Below are 20,142 nucleotides of genomic sequence, written 5' to 3'. Positions count from 1 at the left end.
TCATTTTATTGCTTTGATTTTTAAATTAGGGAATAAAAAAATGACTTGAAAATAGGTTAATATAAATCTTCTAAAACAAGGAATCTGTAAGGAAGGAACATAATAGAAGGGGTTCCTGGAGAAGAAAATATTGGAGGTCAGTTTCCCAACTTATATTGACGCTTAGTTGGAAATCAAAGGAGCCCTACAAGGTCAAGTGGGAGGCCTTTGTAGATGGCAGCCAACAGACAGCAGGCTGTGGCCAAAGATTATGCATACAGACATCAAGTAAGAAAGCCTCACAATGGAGGGGGTGGGGAGTAAACAGGAAAAGAGGTCTGTCACCAACTCCAATGAAGTTCTCCCATCCTGTATCCAGCTTTCTCTTGGTTCTTCTGTCCTGACAAAGAACAGAGAGTCTGGGCTATATGCAAGTTAAGATGGCTGAAAAGAGCAAACTGTGTAGCAATTATACCCACAGAGAATCAAGCAGAAACATTTGGGCAGAGACCTTTCTTCTACAGTTCTTCTCCCTTGCCAAGGAGTGTCCTTGCCCCTTACTAGGGTCTGGAAGAGGGAAGGAAGCCTTCACCCTTAACTGGGGCATGGAGTTGGCTCCCAGAAGTAGTCCTTGGATCCTTTCTCTCCTATTCAATACAATAATATAATCACTGGCCCTCCTGGCAGGAAGATGGGAGCCTAGCAAGTTTGTATGAGCCTCGCAAGCCTGGGGGAGTATATCCATCGTAGCTGTGGCGCTAAAGTAGCGCGCAATTTGAAACTGAAATGCAAGGAACCAGGTCAAAAACTGGAGAAAAATCCAGATTGGGTCTTTAAAGTAAGCAGGCCTGGGGCAGGTCCTGGGAGTCCAAGTGTGAGTCACAGGGAGTGGCTCAGGGAGGAAAAGAAGTAGCAACGGTAGACGGAAATGGAAAACAGGAGACCCCGGGCAGTCAGGAACTGTCGCCTATGACGGGGGTGTTCCCTGGTAGATAGTCACACCAGATTCTGCACTTGCAGGCGTGTCCCCCGAGACCATCGTGAATAGATGTGGCTTCAGAGTTCATATCCTGCTAGGAGTTTTCTATGCAAAGCAGTTTGTAGAACCCAGGATTCCTTCAGGTGCTCACGCCCGGGGGGGGGGGGGGGGGGGGGGGGGGAGTGGGACTGGCCAATTCACTCCGTTTTTCTTCTGAGGTTCCATGACAAAGTTCTTGTAACACCCAAGTAAGAAGGTGTTTTTTCATGATGGATGGCATGACTCACTGAGAGACAGGTTACTTATCTCAACACTGATCAGGAGGTCAGAGAAGAAGACAGTTGATTACAGTTTCGAGCTGGAACAAGCTGAACCTGGCCTTTTATCCCCCATGACCATCAGTTTAAAAATTCGGGCATGCATCCATAATATGTATTTATTTATAAATTGTATACTTATCATATGGCGTGAATACACTATAAAATACACCGACAAATATTTAAATGAGACAAAGATTAAACAGTTTAAAATACTTTACTATATTAACAGTACAAAACTTCTTTTGCTAAAAAAGGCTACTAATTAGAATATTCTGGTTGTTTTATCTTGTTAATCACGATGGCTTTATACTGGCTGTAGCTAATAACCCGAAACATATTCTATGCTTAGTGGAGATTCGTCAGAGATGCTGGTTGAATGGAAGTCCGTATTTCAGTTAGTCTTCTGGATAACTTTTAAGTTTTCGGGCGGGGAGGGGGGGGGATGGATTTGGCTGACTTGTCATAAATTTGATTGGTTTACCATCATTTGCACTCTCTAGTGTGGCTGAAGAAAAGCTCACCCCACGAGTACGTGTCGATTCTGGCATTTTCTTATTTTTCACTGATGCTCCTTATCATTATCTTCAAGATACAGGGTGTTTTTTTTTGCAGGAATCTTTTTAAGACACTGGTCCATTTTTTCAGGCTTGAGTGAAAACTACGTAATAGAACCCATAAACCCATTTCATGAGTAAACTACAGTGTATTCTAACGCTGTGAAAAAATGTGTACCAGTGCAGACCCCGCCATTCGTGCCTTTGTGGTTTGGAGTCCCCGCTCCCAGAAGGCCTCCAGGACCACAGGTGACATGACCACATGAGGGATCCAGGGACAAGCTGAATATTAAATAGCAGCACACAGTAATTTCTTATTTTCTATATTTCTTATTTGATGTAAAAAAAAAAAAAGTTCTTATGTTCTCATCACACAACCAACGGCATTATTTTATGGATTGCCTGGGATGTGGACATCCTGTTTGAGAGGCCACCGGGCTAGAATGATGGTTCTTAAACTTTGGTTTCACTGGCTCCCAGATGGTCCTGGAATTTGCATTTTAACAAACACCCTTGGCATCCCGAATGCAGATTAATTTGTGCTTGGAATCCCAGGACAAGCATAGCTCCCTGGAATCAGTATTCCTTGGCCACTGAGAGGGCCTGCCTCTGTCTGGTCAAGGGCCTAGTCCTGGAAATTCAGCTACCCCATTGCTCTGGAGGGTTGGAGTAAGCCTCTTGCACTAGGAATGAGCCCAGCGTGGCACCTGGGAGTCATGCTGGTAGGACTGTCACTGTTCACTTAAACTGTGAGTCTGGTGGAGTGTCAGAGGCCAGGAGTCCAGACCAGCAACTCCTTCTGAAAGGGGTGCCATTTAATCAGAACTGTGCATCTCTGTTGCTCCTTGGACGGCAAGCACGGTTGCTATGAGTAACTGGGAATCAACATTGTTCCGATATTTGGGTCTTCATGTTAACTATGGAAACCCAGGAAACTGGGAGAGTTTATTCCAAATGACTATTGTCCCTGGACATACCTTAAAAATGACTTAGAACAGACCAGATACAATAGCCATCATGTTCATTTTCATTTTCAGTGTGAATTTCATCTTGTGGTCACAATTTTCCTAACACTTGACAGTTTGCAAAGGACTTTGTTTTACCCCATGAGGCAGATATTTACCCTTTCCTTTTAAAAATGTGCATGCTGAGGATCACAGCCATCCCAGGTCACACTGGTCGTTGATGGTGAGGCCCAGACTTGAGTCTGGTCACATGTGTGCAGTGGAGCATTCTCCCACGCCGTGGCTTCCTGGAAACCAAGAAGCCTAATTTTCACAAAAGATGATTTACATTTTAGCAAGAAGGGAAAATCTGGTCATTGTGTCCGGTAGAAACAAAAACCGGTAGGGACACAGAGTGCTAACAATGGGTGCCCCCCAAATGCAAGATTTTCTTAGCAGTCATTCAGAAAACAATGATGAGGACATTATCCAAAGTGGCATATTTTCTCCAAAGAGCTAAAAAAAGCTTCTGTATTGTTTTCCAAATATGTTTCACCACTGTCCCCACTTTGGCCGTGATTCGTCTGTGTCAAAGTGTGGTTCTTCCTCTCACATGATTGGCTTTCGTGGATTTTATTGCTCGTAATATCTGCTCACACTGCTCTTAACGACCTCGCTTTGCTCATTGACACTGGGAGGTTGACTACCATCTGTACCAACACTCTCAGAACCGCACAGAGATCTTCATTTTATATTCTGTTGTGCCAGTGTTTGAGAAGGGGAGACAAGAACAAAGCAAATAGATGGTGGTGAGAAGCAGTGAGAGAGAAAGAAGAGGTTTGCATTACACGGCCAGCGTACATTAGAAGGTACATTTCCCTCAGTAAATGAAGCATCTTGGAGCCCATCCATTCTGGGTTGTTACACGGCAGTACACAAATCCCACTTGTATAGACTAGGACTACATCCTGGTCATACAGAGGTGAAGCACAGGGAGCAAGATGGTAACACTTGGTAATCTACATGAAAGGTATTTGGATGCTAACTGCTCTTTCCATTTCTCTGTGGGTCAAACATTTTTTTAAACAGGGGCAGCTGGGTGGCTCAGCCAGTTGAGCATCCAACTTCAGCTCAGGTCATGATCTCACGGTTCGTGGGTTCGAGCCCCATATCAGGCTCTGTGCTGGAGACAGCTCAGAGCCTGGAGCCTGCTTGGGATTCTGTGTCTCCCTGTCTCTCTCTGCCCCTCTCCTGCTTGTGCACTCTGTCTCTCAAAAATAAATTTAAAAACTTAAAAAAAATTTTTAGTAAAAAATAAATTTTTTTTAAAAAGCATCAGAAAATGAAAAAATAACAAACCAGAAAAACGTTTGCAACAGACATGACACAAAAATTGCTAACATTCTTTTTAAAAATTTTTAAAAAGTATTCATGCCAATACAAAAAAAAAAAAGTTGACAGAGGACAACAAACTACTCACAGAGATAGAAATGCAAATAACCAGTAAACGTGAAAAATGTTCAATCTCACTGGTAAGCCAGAGAAATGCAAATTAAACAATATATTACTGTTTTTTCCTTACAAATTAGCACAACAAATCATTTAAACCATTCTAATAATCAGTGCTGATGAGGTAGCAGTAGGACGGGCATACTTTTGTTTTACCACTAAAGGTGTAAGTTGGCACGAAGTTCTAAAAGGCAGCTTCTCAACATGTGCGAGAAGCTTTTTAATTCATTTTTTTTAATTTAGTGGTTGTACTTCTAGGAATTTGTCCTAGGAAATGAAAAGAGAGAGACATGAATCTGTGTATGTTTATTAATTTCAGTGTTCTATTTAATACCAATAAATGTGGAAATAACCTTAAATGTTAATAGTAAAAGCATGATTAAATCTATAACACATCTGGGGCTCCCAGGTGGCTCAATTTGTTAAGTGACCGACTTTGGCTCAGGTCATGATCTCACAGTTCGTGGGTTCGAGCCCCATATCAGCCTCTGTGCTGGAGACAGCTCAGAGCCTGGAGCCTGCTTTGGATTCTTTGTCTCCCTGTCTCTCGCTGCCCCTCCCCCGCTCCCACTCTGTGTCTGTCTCTCAAAAATAAATGGACATTAAGTTTTTTTAAAAAAATCGATAACACATCTATGTGTGTATTACATAGCTATTAAAACTGATATTATCCAAGAAATTTAATGACATGGAAAAATTCTCACAGTATATGTTGAGGGGGAAGAAAGCAGGATGCAAAATTATATCTCAATTCAAATTCACTTCTAAATACATAATAAACAGAGGTAAAAAGATAAGAAATACACAAATAGAAGGGCACCTGGGTGGCTCAGGCAGTTAAGCGTCAGACCCTTGGTTTTGATTCGGGTCCTGATCTCACGATTTTTGGATTTGAGCCCCACATTGGTCTCTGTGCTGACAGTGTGGAGCCTGCTTGGGATTCTCTTCTCTCCCTCTCTCTGCACCTTCCCTACTCACCGGTTCTCTCTCTCTCAAAATAAACATTAAAAAATATTTTTTTAAGGAAATCCATGAAGAGAGTTTCACTTCTAAGAAGATGGTGTAGACATACTTCTCCCTATTCCTTCTGATAAATACAGCTAAAAATCCTAGACGTTATCTATAAAACAAGTTTATGAAGACTTAGAAAGAAGTCAGACCAGTTAGGGGGCCCTGGGACCCAAGGAAGGACATATGGTGAGGCCCCTGGATTTTCTTCCTGCTTTACGTATCCTGTTATCCAACCTGTATCATTTTCCTTCTCTCTGAAGAGCTTCTGGTGACATTTCTTGCAAGACTCTGGTGACGAATTCCCTTAGTGTTCATCTATCTGAGGAGATCTTTATTTTCCCCTTTGTTTTTGAAGGATAATTTTACTTAGATACAGAATTCCAGGTTGGTGTGTTTTATCTTTCCACACTTCAAATATTTCACTCTGCTTTCTTGCTTGCATGGCTTATGAAGGGACGTCTGATACAATTTATACCTCTCTTCTATAGGTTAAGTTGGGATTTTTTTTCTTTGTCTTCTTTCGAGATTTTCTGTTTGCTCTTAGTTTTTCATAGTTTGAATAGGATATGCCTAGGTATAGTTTTTCAGGATTTATCCTAGCTTGGTATTCTCTGAACTCTCTGGATCTGTGGTTTAGTGTCTGTCATTAATTTTGGAAAATTCTCAGCCACCATTACTCAAATATGTCTTCCGCTCCTTTCTTCTTTCTTTTTCTGATATTCTCATTATATATATGTATGTTACACCTTTTATAATTGTGTCCCAGTTCCTGGACATTCTGTTCTGTTTTGTTCAGTCCTTTTTCTCTTTGCATTTCAGTTTGGGTAACTTCTATTGACATTTTTTCAAGCTCATGGATTCTTTCTTTGGCTGTGTCCTATTAATAAACCCTTCAAAAGTATTCTCCATTTCTTATGGTGTTTTGATTTCTAGCATTTTCTTTATATTCTTTGAGTTTCAAGGTTTCTGCTTACATTAAATATCTGTTCTTGCATGCTGTCTATTTAGAGCCCTTAGCTTATTAATCACAGTGATTTTAAATTCCTGGTCTGATACTTCCAAAATCTTTGTTATATCTGATTCTGATGTTGGCTGTGTCTCTTCAAACCTTTTTTTTTCCCTTGCCTTTTAGCATGCCTTGTCATTTTTTCTTTTTTTTTTTTTTTTTGAAAGCTGGACATGATGTATGGGTAACAGGAAGTGAGGTTAATGAGTCTTTATCTGGCTACAAATTGTGCTGTATACTGTTTGCTGTAACTGTAGGTGTCTGAGGCTTCCATTTCTTCAACCGTCTTTGTTTTTGTCTCCCCTGGGGTCTTTCATTTTTCCTAGAAACTTCTTCCTAAATAGGCCTGAGCCCGAAGTCCTCTCATCTGTAATCCTCTGTAGATGTAAGTGTGTTGAGGGGAAGCATTCAATACTCCTTGATCAGGCCTCCGTCTTTCAGTGGGTCTGTGCCTCTGAACTGTTACCTTCACTAGTTTTTCTTGGAATTTCCCCCTCTTAGGTGAGACAGGAAGACTGGAAGGGCCTGGAGTTAGCTACTTGCCCTTCCTCGGGTCAGATAATAATTTTCCTTGAGAGCTGGCCTTCATTACAGAGAACAGAACAAACAACAGAACTCTCTGGGAGTAGTTGGAAGTGGTTTCTTTTCCCTTCCCCCTGCCAGAAACAGGAGGTGATTTTTCTGTGTCTTCCGGTGGGAATACGGTGAGGCCCCTGAAGGTAGTCATGAAAGTTTTACCCCACCCCCAAGCTTTGTCGCCACTGAGGCTTTTTTTTTTTTTTTTTAATTTTTTCTTAACGTTTATTTATTTTTGAGAGTGACAGACAGAGTGTGAGAGGGGCAGGGGCAGAGAGAGAGGGAGACACAGAATCTGAAGCAGGCTCCAGGCTCTGAGCTGTCAGCACAGAGCCCGACGCGGGGCTCGAACTCACGGGCCTGGCCCGTGAGATCATGACCCGAGCTGAAGACGGACGACCAACCGACTGAGCCACCCAGGCGCTCCGGCCCCACCGAGTTTTTACAGCTCAAGTTAATACACATTGAGCCTCTGGCCATTTGTTAAGTGGAATTTAACTCTTCTTGCCAATACCAGCTGCAGCAGCAGGCTTCCATTCTGGAGCTTTAGCAGGGTCTGTCTGTCTCAGTCTCTCTCCAGTTTTCAAGGCAGTAGTTTTCCCTGTGATCTGGATTCTCTGACAGATCAAAGAAGAATTGCTTTTCAGTGTGTTGAGGTTCTTCTTATCACTCCCATCCTCACAATAACTTCCAAGCTCTTTACGCGTTGGAACAAAACCAGACGTCCATAAATTGCTTTCTAATGAAAATTTTACAAAAGTGGGCATCACAGTAGAGTCAAGAGATTGGGTCATTATGGTTGAGTTTAATTGATCCTAATTATGTTGACCAATTTAAAAAAGTGGAATCTACTTTCAAATGAAAAGTTTTAGTTTGTTATAGAGCGTGTGCTCATGAGAGAGGGGGGTGGGGGGGGGAGAGAGAGTGCGCGACAGAGCAAGAGAGGGAGAATCTTAAGCAGGCTCCATGCCCAGCAGAGTTCAAACTCATGAAATGTGATATCATGATGAGCCGAAATCAAGGGTCTGGCGCTCAGCCAACTGACTAACCCAGGTGCCCCTCAAATGAAAAGTTTTAAGACATACATTACACACACAGTCATTCTTATAACTTTGTTTTTACATTGCCCACCCCACCCCCGCCATGGAACTGCCCACTGCTTAGTAAGAAAGACCTTCAACCACCTTTGATCCTTAAGTCTTTACAGTTATATAAAGTAGCAGACATTTAGAGAATGTAAGTGCCAACTGCTTAGGGACAAGCATTTTGAATGTATTTAACATTGGCTATTCTGTGATTTGGTTTTACAAAACAATACAACATGCTATATTTTCTCTACCAAGAAATATTTTATAGTATAGTAATTCTGTCCGACGTGGGTCATATAAACTCAGCCAGAGATAGAGCTTTTTATTCATGCTATAGTGGTCATTATCAGACTCAGAAGTTCATATGCTTAGTAAACAAGTACAGTTTCATAGTAGTAAAAATGCTCAAGTTGGTCTAGTTTATTGTAATTACCAATAGAATATTTCCTATAAAATCTAATTGAACTAGGAAGCATTGTTTCAAAATTACAATTTGTGAAGCTGTTGAGATTTGACTTAAAATTTTCTTTTTCTTTTTTAAACTTAGGTTGCTTCCAGCTGTAATTGATCAGAAATCATTTATCTTCCCTCTAGAATCTGAGGGTAAACTTTGGCAACCCCAAAGACAGCACAGTACATTTCCACAAGCCTTTCCAAGAAAAAAGGTAGGCATAGAGATACCCATAAAGACAAAAAGGGGATTAGTGGTTGTGGAAGCTAGGGGGAGGGAAGAATGGGGAGGGACATCTAATGGATATCAAGTATCTTTTGGGGATGATGAAAATGTTCTGGAATTCAATAGTGGAGGTGGTTGCACAACACTGTGAATCTACTGAACACTGCTGAATTATACACTTTTTTTTAGCATTTTAATTTTTAATTTTTTAATGCTTTATTATTTATTTTTGAGAGAGAGAGAGAGAGAGTGCAGAGGGGAAGAGGGGCAGGGAGAGAGGGAGACACAGAATCTGAAGCAGGCTCCAGGCTCTGAGTGATCAGCATAGAGCCCGACGCGGGGCTTGAACTCACAAACCGTGAGATCATGACCTGAGCCAAAGTCGGACGCTTAACCAACTGAGCCACCGAGGTGCCTTGAATTGTACACTTTAAAGGGATAAATTGAAGGTATATGAATTATAGCTCAATAAAGTTGTTAGAAAAAAAAAACTTTTTAAGAGCAAAGGTAGGAAATTTGCTTTGTGTTCTAAATGAGAAAACATGCCTATTGTTTCAATTATGTTCATGGTAAGGTCAGTTCCTACCACAAGACAGCTTTCTTCAGAAAGCAAATATATCACAACAGAATGCCTTCCAAAAAATGCCTGCCAATTTTTTAACTGGCAATAATCACACCTCAGATAAACCAATGGCTACGATACTGCCACTGTGCAAAGCCAGAATTTTGGAACAGAGCCCTAGAAGGCAAGTTTCCAAGTGGCAAGGAATTGAGTTCAAGAGGTTACTGATTTTGCCTGTTGAGTGTTCTTGCTCTTTAATTCCTATTCCCTCCCCAACCCCCCACAAGTGATAATAGCTCACCTCCTGTCAGTGCTTTTGGAACACTAACTTGTTTAACCTTCAGAACGATTCTAGAAAGACGTGCTATTATTGTCTTCATTTTATTGATGAAAAAACCAAGATTCAGAAATGTTAAAGAAATTGCCCAAGAGAACACAGCTAGTGTCAGGGCCAGGATGATGAACCCAGAAATGTAGGCATAACCACCGTGGTACCCCTTTGTAGGCAATAACTTTGTTGAGGTATAATTAATATACCATAAAATTCACCCTTTTTAAGTGTTCAGTCAGTGGTTTTCAGTATCTTCCCCAAGCTGTGAAGCCATCATGCAGTACCCTTTTTATAATGGCATTATCCGTATTTTTCCTTTACCACACTTGGCAAAATTTCTAACTAGATTTTTTTTTTTAAGTGTCAGCTTCTCTCACTAGAATGGAAGTTGAATGAGGGCAGAAGCCATGTCAGTTTGTTCATTGCTGTATATTGCCAGGGGATTCTCCATAAATGCTTGTGGAATGAAGAAAGGACATCATAGGGACCCCTAAGGGGGTGCCCACCCCCATGTAAAACCAGTCCAGGCTCCACTACACTTGCAAAACAGCCAACTCTGACCACGGTCATGGCACTTCTTACACGGAATTCATTTGGCCACTATCTGTGTGCCAAGAATTGGCAGAGGCACACTGTGATCAATGATGCCAGGTCCCTGCTCTCAGAGCTTACATTCTAGTCAGGGGAGACAGACCATCGATCAGAAAATACCACATCATAATAAAGGCTGTTCTGAAAAGAAAAGGGAGTGCTATGATAAAGGGAGTTTAAACTTCTCACCTCCCTTACTAGTAAGTCTCTGCTTCGGCTCAATTTTCCCCCTCTCCCCCAAGAATCTCAGGAGGGTCACTGGTGGCCCACAAGTAGAAGATTAGGGCTCTTTGGAAACAAAATATCTGAATCTAGGACTCTCTCGAATGTATAGCTGCTATTATGATTCCGGAAAAAAATAAAACCACAGCCAGAACGTATTTTCCCAGAAGAGTTTTGAATCCTGGAGAATGATCATAAAGATAGGGAATCTTATGTGCAGTGTGTAAGCCCAGAGTTCTTTTAAAGACTGTGAGCATGGGTGAGCTTCATTTAAAAGGGGCATGGACGGTTTCCTACCCTGACTTTACCTCGAGGGCCTAGATCCCTATTGTTGTTTTATTTCTAATATCAGTGACATCTGCTTAAAAATGCATAACCGCTGACATACAAGATAGCCCTAATTTTGCATTGTAAACTCAATGACAAACAGTGCTGTTTTGCCAGCTGTTCCCGCAAGCCTACTACACCAACTTAGAAGCTTATATTATTAAGTAGCGGGGAAATCCAACTGGGATATTACCACCTTTAATTGCCCACCGCCAACCTGTTCGACTAGGTAAACCCCGGTTGCTTCTTTAAGCTTCCTTTCTCCAAAGTAGATAACGATCTTTGGAGTTCCATTTAACACCAAAAACTTGCATGACAAACAATTAGGAGTTGCTCAATTATAATTACACTCATAATCAAGAATGGTTTATGAGGACAGCTACATGCCAAAGAATGAAACTGGACCATTTTCTCACACCATACGCAAAAATAAACTCAAAATGAATTGACCTAAATGGGAGACCTGAAACCATGAAATTCCTAGAAGAAAACAGACAGTAATCTCTTATACATCAGACTTAGCAACATTTTTCTAGAAGGTCTCCTCAGGCAAGGGAAACAAAAGCAAAAATAAGTTATGTGGACTACACCAAAATGAAAAGCTTTTACACAGCAAAGGAAACCATCAGCAAAAAAGAAAAACAAAAAACAAAAAACAAAACACAAAAGAAACAAGGCAACTTACTGAATGGGAGCAGATGTTCTCAAATGATATTTTCAATAAGAGGTTATACAACTAATAAATATGTCAAGAACTATAAATATAAACACTAAAAAAACCCAATCTGATTAAGAAAATGGGCAGGGCATCCGGAATAGACATTTTTGCAGAGAAGGCATAGAGGTGACCGATAAACACCTGAAAAAATGATCAACATCACCGATCACCAGGGAAATGCAACTCAAAACCGCAATGAGCTATCACTTTCCACCCGTCAAAATGGCTAGACTCGAAAAGGTAAGAAACAGCACGTGTTGGAGAGCACGTGGAGAAAAGGGAACCCACGTGCACGGTTGGTAGGAATGTAAACTGGTGCAACCACTGCGAAGAGCAGTACGGAGCTTCCTCAAAAAATTAAAAAATGGAACTACCACATGATCCAGCCACTCCACTATTGGGTATTTACCTAAGAAAATGAAAACATTCATTCAAAAAGATGCAGGCACCCCTATGTTTATTGCAGCATCATGTACAACAGCCAGGATATGGAAGCAACACAAGTGTCCATCGATAGATGGATGAACAAAGAAGATGTGGTACATATACACAATGGAATATTACTCAGCCATAAAAACGAATGCGATCTTGCCATTTGTTTTTTTTTTTTTTTTTTTTTTTCAACGTTTTTTATTTATTTTTGGGACAGAGGAGACAGAGCATGAACGGGGGAGGGGCAGAGAGAGAGGGAGACACAGAATCGGAAACAGGCTCCAGGCTCCGAGCCATCAGCCCAGAGCCCGACGTGGGGCTCGAACTCACGGACCGCGAGATCGTGACCTGGCTGAAGTCAGACGCTTAACCGACTGCGCCACCCAGGCGCCCTGCGATCTTGCCATTTGTGACAACACGGGTGGACCTCGAGGGTATTATGCTAAGTGAAATAAGTCAGACACAGAAAGGCAGATACTATAGGATTTCACTTACATATGGCACCTTAAAAACACAAAAACAAACAAACAAAAAACAAATGAAGCAACAAATACCAGACTCTTAAATACAGGGAACAAACTGGTAGTTACCAGAGGAGAGGTGGATGGGGGATGGGCAAAATGGATAAAGGGGATTAAGAGGTACAAACTTGCAGTTATAAAGTAAGTAAGTCACAGGGATGAAAAGCAGAGGGAATGTGGTCAGTAATATTGTGAGGGCAAAGAAACATTTGCTTATTGATCTTCTTTTTCTTTCGAAAAAGCCGTATTGTGATGACTTTTCTTCACAGTGTATCTTTGCTCCTCATCAACACCAGCTCGGCCCCTCTTTGGGGCACCTCAGGCTACAGGGTTTGAAATAAAAACAACAAAGGAGAAGATGGAGGGAAGAAGAGAAGGAGAAAAAGTTTAGGGGCCACGAGAGCATTTGATTTTCTTGTAGTATCCGGTGAGCAAACCCCTACACTGTTCAGATCAAAGGACCTCCTTACAAGCACGATACGGGCTGTGGAGCAGGGAAAATAAACGCATCCCATTGCTTGAAAAGGATTCCCTCTCTTAATTCCATACAATGGATGCTTTCTCAGTCGAACAGACATAAAAAATACACTGTGATCCACTATGATGCAACAATGTGCAGGGTCAGGGTCTGAGATGGGAAGGATCCAACTTTGTGGATTTGGATCGAATTGAGAACGTGATTTTCAAACTTTGCTCTGAAACTGAAGTTTTGAAGATTTTGGACATCATGAAGAATAATATGGTGGGAGATGAAAGAAGGAAAACGAGCAGGTAAGCATGGCTTCCCAGACTGTCGCTGAGAGTTCTGCCTCACTTGGCGTTGGGTGGAAAGTTTTGCAGATGAGGGGCGCCTGGGTGGCGCAGTCGGTTAAGCGTCCGACTTCAGCCAGGTCACGATCTCGCGGTCCGTGAGTTCGAGCCCCGCGTCAGGCTCTGGGCTGATGGCTCGGAGCCTGGAGCCTGTTTCCGATTCTGTGTCTCCCTCTCTCTCTGCCCCTCCCCCGTTCATGCTCTGTCTCTCTCTGTCCCAAAAATAAATAAAAAATGTTGAAAAAAAAAAAAATTTAAAAAGAAAGTTTTGCAGATGAGACGGTAATTGCATTTCACAGACCAGAGCGCGCACAGAAGACAAGGCCCCCAATGAGCCAACCACTGTGACCTCCATCTTCTCACAAGAAGCTAGGCTCCATGAAGGCAGTGACTTTTAAAAAGTGTCTGCTCCTTTTCCCCGGGTTTTTAAAAACCCTTTTATTATGGAGATATCCAAAGAGGAAACAGTCCAGGAATGACCATTTGTCCTTCACCTAGATTTAATAACAATTAAACTTTGCCATTTTTGTGTCATCACTTTTTATTGAAGTGTTTTAAAATACAGACCTAAGGACATTTCATCCCTTCATGCTTTAACATGCAGCTTTAAAAATGAGCATGTTCCTATGGGTGAGTCGGTTAAGCGTCCGACTCCCGCTCAGGTCATGATCTCACGGCTCATGGGTTCGAGCCCCGCATCGGGCTCTGTGCCGACAGCTCAGAGCCTAGAGCCTACTTTTAATTCTTTGTCTCCCTCTCCCTCTGTCCCTCCCCCGCTCACACTCTGTCTCTGTCTCTCAAAAATAAATAAAAAATGTTAAAAAAATTTTTTTTAAATGAGCATATTCCTACATACCCACAGCACCATTATCATACCTAAAAAATGAACAATAATTCATGAATATAATAAATACTCAGGTCATACTCAGATTCCCCCAATTAATCCTGAGATGGCTTTTACCAATCCTCTGTCCAAACCTGGATCTGCCAAGATATATCCTTTGCATTTGATCATTTCTCAAAGCTCTATTAATCCAAAGCAGAGAGACTCTGTTTCATTCATTGCTATAATCTGTGCCCAGACAGTGCCAAGCCCGGAGTAGGCTCTCACTAGATGACAACAACATCGTGGTTAGAAGTATGGGTTCACATCCTGGGTCCACCACTTCCTACCTGTTCCTTGGCAAGTCACTTAACCTCTCTGTGCCTCAGTTCCTCATCTGCAAAATGGACGTAAGAATAGCCCCTACCTACTGTTAAAAACTGAGAACAAACTGAGGGTTGATGGGGGGTGGGAGGGAGGGAAGGGTGGGTGATGGGTATTGAGGAGGGCACCTTTTGGGATGAGCACTGGGTGTTGTATGGAAACCAATTTGACAATAAATTTCATATATTGAAAAAAAAAAGAATAGCCCCTACCTCATAGAGCTGCTGTAAGGATAAAGGAGCTAATATTTGTAAATGTTTGTAAGAGCACACCATACGTGGGTGACTGTTATACAAGTGTTAATTCTTATTATATGCCAATGAATACTGGTCAATCTCAGTTATGTGCCTAATACGTCCCAGATACTATTTAGGCATCAGCCAAACATCTCTGCTCTCATGGAGCTTACATTCTAGTTGGGGTGGGAAACCCCAGTCATTAGGAAAACAAAAAATGATGCGCAAAGTAATTATATAGTATGTTAGTTGGTGAGAGAAAAGCTGGGGAAGGAGCCTAGGGGCGTTGGATGGTCTCACTTGAGCAGGAACCTGATGGATGAGAGGGAACGAGTCTTTGGCTATTTGGAGGCAGAGCATTCCAGGCAAAGGAATTGGAGCATGCAAAGACCCTGAATTAGGAGTATGAACAGCAAGGAAGCTACAGGGGAATGTGCAGGGGGAGAGGAGTAGGAAAAGTGGTAGGGGGCCGGATCTCAAGGACCGTTGTGAGGACTTTGGATCACTGTGATGGGAAGCCACTGGGGTCTTGTCCTTCAAGGATGTAAAAGAACAAGGGCAGAAGCAGGGGGACCCCTTAGGAGCCGGTGTGGGCCATGACGATGAACTTGCAGTTCATCCTCACAACATTCTGAGGGAAGGAATTATTATTATCCCCATTTTGCAGATATGGGACTGGAAGATGGGAGATGATTCTAATCTAAACCTAAGCAATAGCAGAACTGGGATTCAAATGCAGGTCTGTTTGACCTCAATGTTCTGGCCATTTCTCACCATTGTGAGAAAATACAAAAACTTGGGCTACCTGGGTGGCTCAGTCGGTTGAGCATTCAACTTTGGCTCAGGGATAGCTCACGGTTTGTGAGTTCAAGCCCCACATCAGGCTTGCTGCTGTCAGCGCAGAGCCTGCTTTGGATTCTCTGTCCCCCTCTCTCTGTCCCTCCCCTGCTCGCACTCCCTCAAAAATAAACAAACGTTAAAAAAAAAACAAACCAAAAACTTGAGTCCCCTTCCTGTGTTTGCCACAGGGAAATTTACAACTGAAAAACAAACAAACAAACAAACAAAAAACCACAGCAACATAAAGCCCTGATTCGGTTCACAAATGGCCCTAACTATAGCCAGAATTATCTTCAGATATGTCCCTCCACACTTTCCCAGAGAAACTTCTCAATCAACACACCTGCTCAAGGTGAACTTTTTTACTTTCCGATTTGTTGCAGTACAACTAATGTAGCAATTATGAAGCCATGCTAGAATTATTCATAATACATTATGATACTGTATCATGTATGATACCGTTTTGCTATAACTGGTTACTATTCACTTGGCTTACCTATACACTTTCAAGAGGTTCACAAGCTATAGCTTATGGAACAGATGACTAAGTGTGAGCTTTGGGGCTATTTCTATAAAAACTAGGCATCGAAAATAGGCCATTAGGACTATACCTCCTAATAATATTGTTTCTATAGAAGATTCACTTAGCTACATATTTATGACTCATGACACCTTTCCCAGAAACAGAAGTAACTTTACTACCTACAAGTGCAAGGCCTACCTGAATTTCATGAGATGGTATTCGATGGTTCAGTAACATTTTGAAGGTGGCATCCCAAATTTCTCATGCCTTGCTCTGTACCTTCCCAGGAAATACTAACTTCTGGACACGCAGGAGAGCCGTCGTTCTCTGGCTTCCCTACTCAGGAGGGTAGTTAGTAGCAGAGGGAGGTCGGTCATAGAATTAGTGATTGGCCCATGTGCCATAAAAATTGGACAGAATGCCACCTTTGGCCCACACCACAATCATCCACTGATGATTGTGTCATGGTGGCACATTGTAATGATAGCATAAACATAGTGAAACTAAAAAAAAAAATGGCTTTCATCCCCGGTGTGCTATTTCCTCAACTGTTTTACTTTTAATGGTACTATGTGTGATGTAGAAGATCTGTGTGTGTCTGTGCCGTAAGGGGTTCAAAGTTTGTAGACGGGCATCCTACGGCGTTGGCAACGCCATAACACAGGTTTAGGAAAAATGCTCCTGTAGGGCTAGCGGGGTATGCCAACTCCCTGGGCTTTGTTATGACCAGGAAGTACATCAGCTCTAAAATCTGTTTCAAGCACAACAGCTTCTGACCACCATGTCCTTGTCTGCCAGCTCCCGTAGTATGTTCTCCTGACAATTCTTCAACACTCTAAGAACCTTTACCGACCTCTCAGTATTTCACTCTTTATCACTTTTGCCTTATTGTCCTTTTCCTCCTTAGCTAAATTAGGTTGCATGCTTGTGGCAGAAACCGTTGCTTCCCTAGCCGATACCCAACCCCCTTTCTGCATTACTGACAGCCGTGATTTGGTTCAGGACGACATCACGCGCGAGGATGATCCCTCATTACTGAGCCCTCCTTGCCGTTAAGCACGACCATGTGTCGCAGTTCTATCCAGTGAGTACTGAGTGGCTGATTTTTAGCCAGAGATATGGCTGCTCAATAAAGACTACATTTCCCAGCCTCCCTTGCAGCCGGACACAGGACCAAGTACTGGCCAATGAAGTGTAAGGGGAGGTATCGTGGGCAGTTGTCTGGAAACTTCCTTAAAAGATGGCTGGCTTGCATCCTTTGACCCTCTTCCTGCCTTCATTTATCCTGCTGCCTGGAAGGAAGCTATGATGGCTAGGACTCCAGTAGCAAATGTAGACCCACAGGAGGAAGCCTATACACTAGGGATGACAGGGAGCAACTTCATGAACTTCCAAACCAAGCCTGAAGAGCCCAGCCCCGCACTTCGTATACACGAGAGGAATCCATTCTGTCTTATTTAAGTAATACTCTTCCAGTTTTCAGTCAGAGACAAATGTAGTCCTGGCCTTCCCATTACCAAATTAATTAATTTTTCTATGTGTGGATTTATATTTTAGGTCTTCTCCTTTGTCATCATGCAAGTGTCTCTCCTCCTGTCAAGGTATCTTCTTAAGGCCTTCGGTTTTGCATTTATCGCTTCTCATTAGCCATCAATTTCTTACTCCTCAACCACCCCCAGATCTTTGTATGACTAGCTCAGTTTTTTCTTTCAGGTCTCAATACAACTGTCATCTCATCAGAGAGGCTGTCCTTGACCACCGTATCTAAGGGAGCCTCCCATTATTCTCTATCCCACTTATGGCCATCTGAAATTAATTATACATCTGTTTACATGGTTATTATAATTCCTTACATCCCTTCAAGAATATCAGATCATGTGGGCAGGGACTTTTTCTTGTTCACCCACACCTAGCAGGCTTTTTTTTTTTTTTAACCTTTTATCTATTTTTTTTTTAAACATTTATTTATTTTTGAGACAGAGAGAGACAGAGCATGAACAGGGGAGGGTCAGAGAGAGAAGGAGACACAGAATCTGAAACAGGCTCCAGGCTCTGAGCTGTCAGCACAGAGCCTGACGCGGGGCTCGAACTCACAGACCACAAGATCATGACCTGAGCTGAAGTCGGCCGCTTAACCGACTGAGCCACTCAGGCGCCCCAAAACATGAAGGGGGGGTGGTCAAAGAGAGGGAGACACAGAATCTGAAACAGGCTCCAGGCTCTGAGCTGTCAGCACAGAGCCCGATGCGGGGCTCAAACTCACAGACCCCGAGATCATGACCTGGGCTGAAGTTGGCCGCTTAACCGACTGAGCCACCCAGGCGCCCCGCTTTATCTATTTTAAATGTTTATTTATTTTGAGGCAGGGGGAGGGACAGAGAGAGAGGGAAAGAGAATCCCAAGCAGGCTCTGCACTGTCAGCGCAGAGCCTAATGTGGGGCTCAGTCTCATGAGCCGTGAGATCATGACCTGAGCTGAAACCAAGAGGCAGATGCGTAACCGACTGAGCCACCCAGGCACCCCCACCTAGCAGGCTCTTAAATGCTGGAATGAATGAATGAATACATTTTGTTGTGAGTAGAGAAAGAGAGATAGAGGTTAGGGGAGGTCTCCCAGAGGACATTGTGCCTGATCTGAGCTCAAGTTTGGAAGTAAGAGTATGTCCAGAAGACACCAGAGAGAGAAGAGGACATTTGCCAAAGAGGGAACAGCATGCTCACTCACAGAGGTGGAGAGGACATGTTGTATGTGGCCACAGGCTGGCTGCTCTATGAGCAGTCACGATAGAATGTAGCAGAAAGGGCTGGACGGTAGGAAGGGGCCAGATTATGCCACCCTAAGGGAAACTTTTGGGGGATGTTGAAGAGGTAAGAGACGTATTTTAATTAGTGATCAGAGACTCAGTCCTTCCAGAGTTTATGCAGAGGATGGACTGGCAGTAAGGAGACCACCACACTGGCCATTGGAGAGGTGTATTTAACAATCAAGGAGGGCCCGGACCAAAGCAAGGCCCATGAGGATTAGAGTGAGAGTAAAGGACTTAGTAGGTAGGAAGTTGCATCAGGAGTGTATCAACTAACATTTCTTTACAACGTGGCAGCATGTTACGATGGAAAGAGGTGTTAAAGTCAGAGACGTAAATCAAACCCTACCTCCTCACTAGTGGGCCCTTGAGAAGTCACTTAACCAATTATCGTCATTGGTAAAGGAGTGATAATACCACATACTCCCTCTGGTCCTTTTTTTAAATAATTTTTTAAGGCTTATTTATTTTTGAGAGAAAGAGAGACAGAGTGTGAGAGGCAGAGGGACAGAGAGAGAGGGAGACACAGAATTCAAAGCAGGCTCCAGGCTCTGAGCTGTCAGCACAGGGCCGGATATGGAACTCAAACTCACAAACCGTGAAATCATGACTCGCGCTGAAGTCGGACGCTTAACCGACTGAGCCACCCGGCCATCCGTCTCTTGTCCTTTTAAAGACTAAAGTGAGTCAGTTGGATTAGGACAATACCCACCTGTTATGGTGCCCGGCACATGATGGGAGCTGAGTAAATGCTTGCTCTCTCCCCCAACCTTTCTCATAGTCTACAACTCAACTCCTACAGGAATCAGAAAACAGGAGGGCCCATCTGACTAGTAGTTAAGTCTTAAGGTTTTGTGAACCTGAGGCAGTTAGGCAGCAGCTGGGTAATTTAGAAGCAGCTTGGAGTTAAGTGATGCTGTGATTGTTGGTCCCTCCAGCCCCGGCAGAGAGGTAGAGGGGCTGTCGTACATCAGAGAGTGATAGAGTTGAAACAATAGTAAATTCGTGAATAGTTTGATTTTGATTACCCTTTAATTTTAAGTAGGCCTTTTTACTAAAGAAATTATTTTTTGAATAGACACAAAAATACAGAATGAAATCCATGTAACCCACAAGCAGCTTTAACATTTGCCATAACGTTCCCATTCTTATTTCATCTATTCCCTCCACATTTTTTGAAGTCTTATAATATATTACTTATTGAGAGAGATGGGGGAGGGGGGGAGAGAGAGAGAGAGCACACGCAAGAGCTGGGGAGCGGCAGAGAAAGAGGGAGACAGAGAATCCCAAGCAGGTTCCACATTGTCTGCACAGAACCCGACAGGGGGCTTGAACCCACAAACTGTGAGATCATGACTTGAGCCGAGATCTAGAGTC

General features: G+C 42.7%; 1 protein-coding gene across 5 annotated transcripts in view; it reads left to right on the top strand.

Annotated features, from left to right (window-relative positions):
- The window catches only part of IQCH (IQ motif containing H), a 213,216-nt gene that overhangs the window by 13,712 nt on the left and 179,362 nt on the right, over window positions 1-20,142 (top strand). For all 5 annotated transcript variants that reach the window (XM_019441692.2, XM_019441691.2, XM_053888926.1 and 2 more), the window contains exon 4: window positions 8,514-8,631. In XM_019441692.2, the coding sequence (XP_019297237.2) occupies window positions 8,514-8,631 (118 nt within the window). The remainder of the gene's footprint in view (window positions 1-8,513; window positions 8,632-20,142) is intronic.

Source organism: Panthera pardus, unplaced genomic scaffold (assembly GCF_024362965.1).
Source record: "Panthera pardus isolate Hobbes unplaced genomic scaffold, ASM2436296v1 HiC_scaffold_24, whole genome shotgun sequence".
NCBI lineage: Eukaryota > Metazoa > Chordata > Mammalia > Carnivora > Felidae > Panthera > Panthera pardus.
Note: the sequence above shows the minus strand (reverse complement) of the source record. Positions and strands in the feature narration are given on the sequence as shown.